The sequence below is a fragment of the Colletes gigas genome, unplaced genomic scaffold, assembly GCF_013123115.1.
Source record: "Colletes gigas isolate AHSC1104 unplaced genomic scaffold, ASM1312311v1 Colletes_gigas_Sc00003, whole genome shotgun sequence".
Lineage (NCBI taxonomy): Eukaryota > Metazoa > Arthropoda > Insecta > Hymenoptera > Colletidae > Colletes > Colletes gigas.
Genome location: NW_025106632.1, coordinates 4774384 through 4785324, shown reverse-complemented (window position 1 = coordinate 4785324; position 10941 = coordinate 4774384). Strand labels below are relative to the sequence as shown.

The 10941-nt window shown below is 37.1% G+C and overlaps 2 protein-coding genes across 6 annotated transcripts; one reads left to right on the top strand and one right to left on the bottom strand.

The window, feature by feature from the left end:
- The first annotated feature begins 2852 nt into the window (after positions 1–2852).
- On the top strand, positions 2853–9010 carry LOC122404950 (ubiquitin carboxyl-terminal hydrolase CYLD). 3 transcript variants are annotated; one of them, XR_006259732.1, is made up of 13 exons: positions 2853–3560; positions 3787–3928; positions 3999–4235; positions 4774–4949; positions 5027–5146; positions 5212–5435; positions 5531–5703; positions 5776–6072; positions 6148–6263; positions 6338–6554; positions 6675–6887; positions 8660–8756; positions 8848–9010. XR_006259732.1 is itself a non-coding variant. In XM_043409361.1 (11 exons), exons 1-11 carry the CDS (start codon positions 3081–3083, stop codon positions 6863–6865), a joined length of 2373 nt encoding a protein of 790 aa, XP_043265296.1. In that variant the 5' UTR covers positions 2853–3080; the 3' UTR covers positions 6866–6898. The 3 variants fall into 3 exon arrangements, 1 of the variants encoding a protein (XP_043265296.1); XR_006259731.1 differs by having other exon boundaries at positions 8660–8786; XM_043409361.1 differs by lacking the exons at positions 8660–8756; positions 8848–9010 and having other exon boundaries at positions 6675–6898.
- Positions 6939–10863, bottom strand: LOC122404951 (repressor of RNA polymerase III transcription MAF1 homolog). 3 transcript variants are annotated; one of them, XM_043409364.1, is made up of 6 exons: positions 9877–10863; positions 9659–9790; positions 9218–9514; positions 9022–9141; positions 8086–8240; positions 6939–8013 (listed from the first exon to the last, which is right to left on the bottom strand). In XM_043409364.1, exons 1-5 carry the CDS (start codon positions 9957–9959, stop codon positions 8171–8173), a joined length of 702 nt encoding a protein of 233 aa, XP_043265299.1. In that variant the 5' UTR covers positions 9960–10863; the 3' UTR covers positions 6939–8013; positions 8086–8170. The 3 variants fall into 3 exon arrangements, with proteins under 3 accessions (XP_043265299.1, XP_043265298.1, XP_043265297.1); XM_043409363.1 differs by having other exon boundaries at positions 7185–7937; positions 9218–9499; positions 9650–9790; positions 9877–10834; XM_043409362.1 differs by having other exon boundaries at positions 7186–8013; positions 9218–9499; positions 9650–9790; positions 9877–10834.
- Positions 10864–10941: the final 78 nt, after the last annotated feature.

Genomic DNA, 10941 nt, shown 5'->3' with positions numbered 1-10941 from the left:
TCGATTTGTTGCACCCTCCAAACCCGAGTGACGCGGATAATCGTGTGAGTCAATGTAATAAGATAATTTAAGTGACTCCATGCATTTTCCACGAGCAACGAAGAAAACGAAGAATCATTGTGTAATAATATCGCATGATCGCAAATGTATTTATAGATCCTGTGGTTTGTGAACGTTTGTTAGCGTTCCTTCAAACGTCGTAATTGGGAAAAGCCACTGGCGTATGACCTTTTTCTTTTACTTAATCGAGATATTTATGCGATTCTAGCGATCCCGAGAACGCGTACTTTAATGACGCATGTAAGCAATGAACTTCCGAAGAAAAATTACAGACAATGCTATCTATCAGTGGATCTCGTTTGTCAACGCTTGTCATCAATTTCCAATAAAAGTTTACGCCGATGTTACATCCTTTTAACCCTGATCGTGTCACGATACTTTCGTACAAATTGTAATCGTGTTATAAATAATATATTTAAAAATTTTAGTACACGTTTAAGTGCATGTAATAATCCGATCACAGTTCGGGTCTTTCATTCTCACTCCTTTGTTCGGATACGGAACATCTTTTATACGAATGTTCTATCATTTGAACGTTCTATTATATAAAAAGTACGATTTCTTATTGACAACGTTTTTACTGACAACGTTCAAAAACGTTTGAATTTCGCAGGACTCGAACAGGCAGAGAGTCGATAGATAGAGACCGTATCGACAGAGAGAGAATCGACACGCACCGTATCGATTGTTAACGCTGACGCCAGCAATGCCAGACAGAGCCTCGAGCGGTGGACATTCGTGGGAATTTCTGAGCATGCGCACTGGAGCGCCTGGTCACTGCCGTATACACTTAACTAGAATTTGGGGTACCGTTCGATCCCAGTAAGGAACAAAATTTAAGAAAGTTACAGGGAAAGAGAATTTTTGTATGGGGCGATCATTTGTCAATAAATAATGTTAAAATTAACTTATCGAAGATTCCCTACGTATTTCTCTGGCTACTATTTTTGAATAAATATATTTTTTTACACGCTTAACAACATGGTCAACAACGTTCTTGGATATTATTATCCTCTTACTTTTCCATCCATCCAGAAAAAAGAATCGCAAGGAAACGCTTTATTTCAGGTTTTTATGGTGGTCTTACCCCTTGAGCGGCACAATTACGATTTCCATGGTTCCTACTTTGAAGGTTAAATTTGTGTTCTTGGGGTCATTTTAAGAAAACAATTGTATATGTTATTGGTACCAAATTGGGCTGGTTTTGGCGGTAAATTGGTTTTTTTGTTTTGTATAAATCTGCAAATATCTCGGTAACTATGCGAAATGTGACGCCTCATTCCACTTTTTCACACTATGCCAGATCATGCGTACGTGAGCTCGCAGAGGCAAAGACAAACTGATACATGCTCTCTCTTTCGATTCTCCGAAGCTGCCCGAAGTAATTTCGGACAGTCTCGTGGGAGTCGAGAGAGAAAGGCTTACATTTGCCTTCTTGCTCTTGAGCAACTGACAATGAAATCCGACCTCACGTCAATGGCATATGATTTGGAATAAGTAAAGTACCCATAATGAAAAAAAAGTTTTGTGAAATACATACACGTTATTTATACTCAATCGTATTAATAATATACATACACAGAATGTGCGGCCACCTTTGGGACAAATTTTAATGGGGGATTCTAGAGGCAAAAATAAGACGAAAATCAAGAATATCAATTTGTTGATTTATTCTTCGTTAAAAAGTTATTAACGCATAAAGTTCCGCCCGTTCTGAATTTTTTTCTCCAAAATGCGCAAGATTTCGGGGGTATGTCTATCCACCAAAAATGATTGTAATTGACCCCCGCAACCGAAAATAATTTTTCCAAAACGATTTGAAATTTTTTTTTTCCGACGAAAAATTTCACATCTCGAATTTTTTTCTCGAAAGTGTGTAGGATTTCAGGGGTATATCTATTCACCAAAAATGATTATAATTAACCCCTTCACCCGAAAATAATTTTTCCAAAACGATTTGAAATTTTTTTTTCCGTCGAAAAATTTCACACTTTCTCGAATTTTTGTTTCGAGAATGCGTAGGATTTCGGGGGTATGTGTAAGAACCAAAAATGATTGTAATTGATCCCCGCAACCGAAAATAATTTTTCCAAAACGATTTGAAATTTTTTTTTCCTTCGAAAAATTTCATACATTCTCGAATTTTTTTCTCGAAAATACGTAGGATTTCGGGGGTATGTGTAAGGACAAAAAATGATTATAATTAACCCCTGCAACCGAAAATAATTTTTCCAGAACGATTTAAAATTTTTGAATTTAATTGTTAATAACTTTTTAACGAAGCCTCCATCAACAAATTGGTATTCTTGATTTTCGACCTCTAGAATTTCTCATTACACCCTGTATACGTTCAATATAAGAATAATAAAATCACGGTTCACGGATTCCACAAATCGCGGAAGAAAACGAGTGAAAATCATAGGGAATTTTAATCTTACTGAAACAGAGGCTGGAACACTGATCTCTACAAATCTCCAGAATGTAGAGATCAATGGACTCGAATCATATCCGTTTTTACGGATAGAATTGCTACAAGATGATTATATTTATTAAAAGCAGTTTATAAATACACTAAAAGAAATAACAAAAATTTGTCTTCTTATCAAAATAATCCTTAAACTATAAGAACGTTCTGTCGCTACCTTTGATTTACACGAGATGCATTGTTTGAATGAAAATTAGCCTTGCAATTATTAATGCCAACGTTACAGCCGGAGTTTTCCACTGGCAAATACCCTATACGAATTGACAGTCAAAGTGTAATTTTCTGCTTGAATTTGACTGTCGCGAACGCTCGTGCATGCTTGAGAAGGATATTTCCTTAAATAATTCCACCGGTTGTCTGCAAATCTTACTTATCCAATAAGCGACATGCGTCGAAAGAACATCGCTTTTTTTTCTTCGTACTACGGAGACAAAGGTTGAACGATGAAGGAGGTAAATGTAGCACTTTATCCGCGTGCTTTGTGCTCGTTGAGGTTGACGGGTCTCCTTGTTACGATGATCGTTTGCGATTAATTATGGAGAAACGGAACACCGGTAGCAAAGAGGACCGGCAGGTCCTTCACTATTACGTTGCCAAGCAGAACACCATTCTGACGCGTATGTCGGGCGAATGCGTTAAGAATGTAAATACGTTACGCCTCGGTATGCTCGTAGAAGCGCTCGAAGATCTGGGAGACAGTGCACTGAGAGTGCATGTGAATGACACGACAGAATCGGAGATTTGGCGTGGCACTGAATGGCGTTGTCACAAGTTCGACTTGATCTCCGTATCGTCGGATGTATGGAAATTTCTACCCGCGGTGTCTGTACCGCAAGAAAGGGTTCACTTGGCCAACCACAAACTATTATGCAAAGAACTCATGGGCTTGATGATAGACGATACTATTTGGTATTGTCCTGATCCTCAAGGACACACCAAGTACCTAGCTGTTATTAAATATATTGGACCTGTGCCACAGCTTGGTCAAGGATATTACTTCGGCCTTGATTTGTTGGTAATTTTGCACAACACTTTGTACTTAGTCGCGACACGTGTATGTTTTTGGTCGATTTAGCAAATACGGTCTGCGTTAAAAATTTCAACTATTTTCTATGCAATCGTTCATCAGTTTAAAAAACGGACCATATTTTCATACGACGTAGCGGAACAATGTTATCTAAATTAAATGCACTATACATAAGTTAATGCGTATATTATTAATGTAATTATTAATGTAACAGGAAGGTCAAGAATCGTCTAAAACAGCCTTGCTGAGCAAGGAGTACTTCGACTCTATTCATTCGGAAGGAAGGTTCGCTACATTGAGTAATATTTTTCCATTAAAACCGGAAGGTCCCACGGGTCTCGGAAACTCCGATAAAAGTACACGAATATTTTTGTTTTTTCTTTTATTTATGATGTTACTACTTCATTAATGTACATTTAATTTCAGATTTCTTTTTGAAAACAGACTCAGGAAATAATTACGTGAACGACAAAAAAAAGTCTACGTTAGACTCGACGCCATCTGTCCATTTAGAAAAATTTGCTACATTCGACGACAATAAAAACAATAACAGAGATCAACGACCTCTGTCGATAGAGTGTCTTCAATCGGCAAAATCAATGACACTCGAAAACGATAGCAATGTAACTAAAAACACAAATATCCATGCGTACGCGCAATCTGGTAATAGTGAAAATACAAAAATAAATGTAAAGCTTGGCTTCTTGGTTAATAGAACGTTTCGCTAGCTTCTCTAGGAATTTCGCATAGCGTGCTTGTCTTTACCCAATGTGTGCAGTAGAGGGAGTTATTCTTAACCGAGACGGTTAAAAATAGCCACGATCTTAGCCTGTCTCAGTGTTACCGGCAAGTCCCTCAAGCATTGTAAATTTATTGGAATTTCGTTAGAAAATGGCTGCTATGTTGCAAAACATTCCTGTCTTCGTGTTAGAGCACAAATGGAGCAGTGACGTTGAATCGAACGTGTACAGTGACATAGAGGAATTCGAACAATCACGTTTATTAAATCATAGTAAGGAAAAGTGAACAATTTCGCGTGAACTCTACTGCACTTCCGCGTTTTATGTTTATGTATTATGACGCTTCGCATCGCGTTGCTTTCCGCACGTTTCCTGCCGCAATATCTTTTTTGCCAAAATATTATTTCTATTTCAACCTCGATGGTACGAATATAAACTTTTGATGTTCGGTATTGTTCTAGGTAACACGCCGGAAAGAAATGAAAATAAGAAGTTTGGATGGGTAGAGAATACAGATTTGATCGTAGGTTCCAATGTAAAAATTCTTTTGGACTCCGATGTACACTATGGAGTTATTCGTTGGATCGGAACACCCGCTGATATTACTCCCGGTAAATTAATGGCTGCTGTGGAACTGGTACGTAGTAATGAACAAACGAGTTTAGCGATAGAACGAAATCCAACATGCAAAATATACAGTTGTTCCATTTTTAGGACGACAGTCACCCATCGGGTACTGATGGAACCTACAAGGGCGTAAGGTATTTTCACTGTCGACCTTACAGAGCTATTTTCACAGATCTCGAACAATGTTCTCGTTACGATACAGTGGTCGTAAGTATCGAATGATAAATATTTTATTTTTTTTTATACGTAACTAAAAGACAATATTCTCACAGGCAAAAATTAACGATCCAGCAGTACCGATAAATATAGACAGTTTTGGAAATATGGAAAGCTCTGTCATTGTCGGTATGGTACGCCCTATTTCCGTTAAAGGAAACCTGGAAAGTATTTGTGGGAAATATAGAGGGATTCAAGGTCATCACAATTCATGTTACTTGGATGCCACTCTTTTTAGCATGTTTACGTTTACTAGTGTATTTGATAATCTCTTGTTTAGGTAATGATTTAACATTGTCCACCTTATTTTCGTAAAAAGTAAGCGATTTTTTGTTCAGAGTGAATAAGTATGATGTATAAATTGATATTCACCAGACCTCCGAACGAAAAAGATTGCCCACAATACGAGGAAGTGCAAAGGGTATTGCGCGAAGAGATAGTGAATCCACTTAGAAAAAATATGTTTGTCAGAGCAGATCACGTAATGAAACTTCGTACTTTGCTTGAAAAATTGTCATCGGTATCCGGACTTACTAGCGAGGAGAAAGGTTTGCATCCACGGTGTATTTCGATTATCGATATTCGATTGTTGGATTAAAAGTTACTTTGAATTTCCTTAGATCCCGAAGAATTTTTAACTTCGCTGGTTGCTCAGATTTTGAACGCCGAGCCGTTTCTCAAGCTAAGTTCCGGACAGGATGCGTATCACTATCAACTTTTCGTTGAAAAAGACGATCATTTGAATCTACCGACTGTGCAACAATTATTAGAACAAAGTTTCCTCACGAGTAACATAAGATTGAAAGAAGTCCCATCCTGTCTCATTATACAGATGCCTCGATTTGGAAAGTCGTTCAAAATGTATCCAAAGATACAGCCTACCCTGTTGCTCGACGTAACGGACATAATCGAAGATTGTAACTGTCGCCAAAGTATTATCGTAACGAATTATGCCAATAGTATACAGTTCATTATCGATGTTCTGTTTCCAGCTCCCAGACAGTGTACAGTTTGCGGGAAACTAGCAGAGTTCGAGTGCAAAGAGTGTTACGGACAATGCGGCGTTGGACTCGAGAGTATCGCCTTCTGTTTGCAGTGTTTAGAGAAGGTAAACGGAAAAGAAAAGTGAAAGTGAGAAAAAGCATGAAGTCGAAGATGTTTTAAGAACGTGTTACGTTTCAGGTACATCGTCACGAACGAAGGACGAATCACGAACCAAAGAAACTAGTAGTACCAATGGAGTTTGCTATCTTACAAGAACATTGTCCTGTCCCACGATTGTATCTGGAATTATCAGCAGTAGTTTGCATCGAAACCTCTCATTACGTGTGTTTTGTGAAATGTGGTTCTGGTTCGGAGGCACCGTGGTGTTTCTTCGACTCTATGGCTGATAGAAAAGGTATTTTTATATTTGGAATATAGTTTCAACCGATCCTTTGATTTATAGAGTGATTGCTTGAAACAACTGTAAAAATATTAAGTTCATTTTGTTTAATTTTAATTGCTCGACTACTTTCAGGAGAACAGAATGGTTACAACATACCAGAAATGGTTCCGTGTTCTGATTTCCCATATTGGCTGAGCGAAGAAGGTGGAAATTATCTGACTGAATTGACGGATGACCGTCATTTACCGGAACATGCAAAACGACTGTTGTGCGACGCCTACATGTGCATGTATCAATCCCCAGATGTTATGATGTACAAATAAGTTCAATTGACTAATAATTTGGGTAAGTTAGGTTTACACAGCAATTATACGACCAACAAACAAACTTGGGTGTAATGTTTGCGTTTTATTCATCGAATGTTCACAAACTGATGCGACAAAACAGCTATTAGCAGAGACATCTATTTATAAAAACAAAATTATATAAGATTGAGCTACATCGATTTATAAAGTTTATTGAATTACTGACAGACAAATGTATAGTCTTAACGGAACTAAAGTTATACATACGTTATACAAATCGTCTCAGAATTAATTACTTTTTTTTTTATTAACCAAGACCTAAAAATCTAATCGAGCTTAGTGCTGTCTTTTAATCCGGTGAGATATATATAGATATATATATACATGTATATATTCATCAGTGACATAAAATTAAGTTTCCATTCTACACGGAAGTGTTTAAGAAAGTCTAGCATACTAGTCATAAATTTGTTCAAAATAATTGTGACAAATTTGATGGAAATCTCCGTAATTTGATAGAATAAATATTTACATATAAACATAAATTAAGATCGTGTGTACTTACCGGAAGTTACGCACGAAAAAAAAAAAGTACGGTTAATGCACTAGGTGCTATTAATATATTGAAAATATTTTGTGACACATTTATAGCAAACGACGCAAATAATTTGCACAGCTTTTTAAACTTAATGGTACAATGACTAAGACTCAAAGGTTGATGCTGCACTCTCAGATCTACCGTTGCTCTAAAAATTCTCTACTCCCGTTCTACAATTTGAAATTGACTTACTTTTAAATCCTAATAGGGCAACTCGGCGCAACATCAATTTAAAAATCCGTCGAGTAATTTTGTTCTTGTATTCAAACGACGGTAAAGACTTTGTCCAATATTCTCGAACTCGAATATCTCTTCACATCTCGTGAAACGTGAATGTTTGCAGCTGCGTGGGACTTACACAGTCCCACTTACACAGTATACTTAAAATATATTGAATAATAACGTGTACGTGGAAAATATGCTTCACGACGGGGAAAAAAACGGATTTATAAAAATCTCCCAAGTTTGTTCTTCTGTTTGATTCTCTGTCGTCTATAATTAAACATTAATACTATAGTAAACTAAACAGCAAAATTGTAGAAGTTATTTTCTACTAGCGATATTGAATCTGAAACAAACATCACTGCAAATGAAGATATATAGAGTGATTATAAAAATTATTATGTATCATTGTACATACTAAGAGTTTTATGTAATAGGTGAAATTCGTGCCTCTTTAGAATTAATAAAGATGGGGATAAAGTTTGTAAATATGTATTGTAAATTTAGTATCTATCTTCATCTTCGTCCATGGCAAAGTCACTGCCAACTCCGGAATCTAGTACGTAGAGGGGACTGTAAAAAGAAACGTGTATAGAAGAACATTCAAAAAGGTACAAGAAAGTGTTTTATTGTTTGGATCACTTCGAGCATTTTATTAGAAAATCTTTCCAACTCTTTAGTTTCGAGTCCGTTTGAATACATTAATTTTGACAAAGATCTAAATGATATAACATTCGTTGGTTATACATTTAGTTTTGCTCGATAAATATTATAATTTTACTTATATCTCGAGAAAGGAACGGGCTATACGGCTGGAACGTTAAACGTTGTATCTTACCTTGAACGACAATGAGCCTGAAAATGGTTCGACCAACATACTTTCGTTCGCATTCAAACATAGAAAATGAATTTCATAAAACTTTATTTTGTAAAACTATATCATCTTTATTTGTTCATATTTGCTTAATATTATTTCGTCGACTTTGTTGCAGGTAATTCCTGCGCGTTTAAGGTGGAAATAATAGATGGCCATGCACTTTCATATGGTTTTTACACATCTGATAATATAACGTTCTACGGAACATAGAAGTTGCGTTTAAGCGCAAAAATTAATTAAGAGTAAGTTTTACGAAATTTATTTTCTTACATTTGAATGTAAATAATTGTTTATTTTATTTAGATCTCTATCAAAAAATTATGCGGAAGAAGATTCAAAACTGAGAGTTGAAAATATCCCATAACGAATGCTTGAAGCAACAGATATAATACTCGAAGAAGAAATTTTTATTTACACATAAGGCACAAATTATTATTGGAAGCGAAGGAGGTTGATTCGCGAAATTAATACACTTACTTTATTGCTCTGCATGTGAAGAACACAATGCGTTTCAGTTTCTTATTGTAGAAGAAATAATTAAAGGACCATAAGCATCCATCTTCTCCGAAAGGGTCAGACACAAAGTCTGGATTGTAACTAAAATGTTTTCATATTCTTAAATTACATAGTACGTTCTACATATAACATGTTCCCGTACAATATAGATGTTTACCTATAAATATCACATTCGCTTAATGATATTTCATCATCGACGGCCGCCCAAAGGGCTGTTCGAAGGGTGCGATAATGATCTCCCGCTGTCGCACTCAAATTGCTGTCTACGGCATTCATGACCCACGTCAAGCTTGGTTCTTTGCTGAATTCGTGGCTCTTAGCGTCAGAAAAATCATAATCTGGGTGGAAAGCTGAATTCAAAGTGGCGATCAAATAGAATAATGTTTTTCTACTGATTGTGTCGCACAATGGACCGTCTTCATCGCCAGAAACACTGCGACTGCGGACAAAAGAAAATGATAATGAATTAATGTACAGAGAATAGGCTTTATCAAAATATAAACATAGACATCGTATCATAAAATGCTTTGAACTTTTACTGGTTTTGTTACTATTACATTTTGACCAAAACACTTAATGCTTAAACTACCTTTGAGCAGGCGATGTCCCCAAAGAGGTTTGCGGTGGTGATAAAGCTTGAAGATCGTGCGGAGTAAATCCTTGCTCTGCGTTGAAACGTTTATACAGCTGTTTATCATTTCCAGCCATTTTGCAGGAGTAACTTTCTATTCTGAAAATTGATAAAAGCCGCCGTGTATAGCATCGTTTCGAAGAATCTTGGAACAGATACAGTAAACATCGATACGATTATCTTACCTGCCTATTATCTTGCTGTCTCCGGTCTTGATTGACAAGGCACTGTTTATAGCTTCGAAACGTGTACTCTCCAGCAACTTCATCTTGCTGACAATGATCGGTGTCCGTTTAGAATGTGTAACAATGTCTGTGTAGCAGGTATCCTTGGCGCATCTCCTAGCTGAACGCTTCTTGTGTCATTAATACTCCATTACATCGGAGTCAATGACCTACAGCGTATATTTCTTGGCAAAAACTTGACCTCGTTTTTCAGTCGTACGGCCAAGTCGTTCAATAAAAGCGAAATGTTAAAAAACTTCTTTGACATCGAAGACTTATTGAGTCTTTGTAAATCTTTTTTATGTATATGAAAATTCCTTTCCTTTTCGAGTGCACGAAATTAATTGTGGACGTAATGATTTTTCCCACGGCGCCGAGTTTGTACATCACAGATCTCTAATTAAAGATACGAAGACGAATTTACCGTCCGTGCGTGGCCCTGATTTCAGCAATCAGTGTTCGAATAGAAGCTCTAGGCCGTGACGAGCAGGTACGGGTTCTTGTGCTGCGCGGAATGACGTGCCCAGCTGAAGAGAGGGAAAAAACGGCGCAAAGGACGGAGAAAACTACCCCTCGGAAATAAAAGACGCCGTCTCTCGATTAGAAAAAAACTCGCGCTAAACGGAAAGTCGTTGGCGGACCTGCCACGAATTATAATGGGAAACAACGAAGGTTCAGAAATTGCTTATCACAACTCGGCTAAACAAAGTGACTAACAAACTTCACACGTCCGCTACTGGTGAAAACAATCCATAATCACGGACATTGTTGTCACACAAATTGGCACTCGAATTATCACGGTCACTGTCGAACGAAAAAACACCGTAAATTCAATTCAAAACTACGACGCCGTTGATTGCCGATCGACAAACTTCAACCTTCCCCGTTCCTGTTTCGCACCGTTTACCAATTATTTGCGTCTCGATGTCAGTACACTTGTATGCAACAACGAATATATGCGTCCTACGTGACAGAAATAGCACAGCGAAGCGTCTTGAACTTCCCTCTCTCTCTCTCACCGATACT

What these genes read in the sequence shown, in the direction of transcription:
- LOC122404951 (XM_043409364.1), bottom strand. Translation starts at nt 9,959, where the DNA reads ATGAAGTTGCTGGAGAGTACACGTTTCGAAGCTATAAACAGTGCCTTG. An exon ending in GACAGCAAGATAATAGGCAG is followed by an intron (nt 9,791 to 9,876) that starts GTAAGATAATCG and finishes ATCAATTTTCAG; the next exon opens with AATAGAAAGTTACTCCTGCA. An exon ending in TTCACATGCAGAGCAATAAA is followed by an intron (nt 8,241 to 9,021) that starts GTAAGTGTATTA and finishes TTCTTTTTACAG; the next exon opens with TCCCCTCTACGTACTAGATT.
- LOC122404950 (XM_043409361.1), top strand. Translation starts at nt 3,081, where the DNA reads ATGGAGAAACGGAACACCGGTAGCAAAGAGGACCGGCAGGTCCTTCAC. An exon ending in ACTTCGGCCTTGATTTGTTG is followed by an intron (nt 3,561 to 3,786) that starts GTAATTTTGCAC and finishes TTAATGTAACAG; the next exon opens with GAAGGTCAAGAATCGTCTAA. An exon ending in CTCGTTACGATACAGTGGTC is followed by an intron (nt 5,147 to 5,211) that starts GTAAGTATCGAA and finishes ATATTCTCACAG; the next exon opens with GCAAAAATTAACGATCCAGC.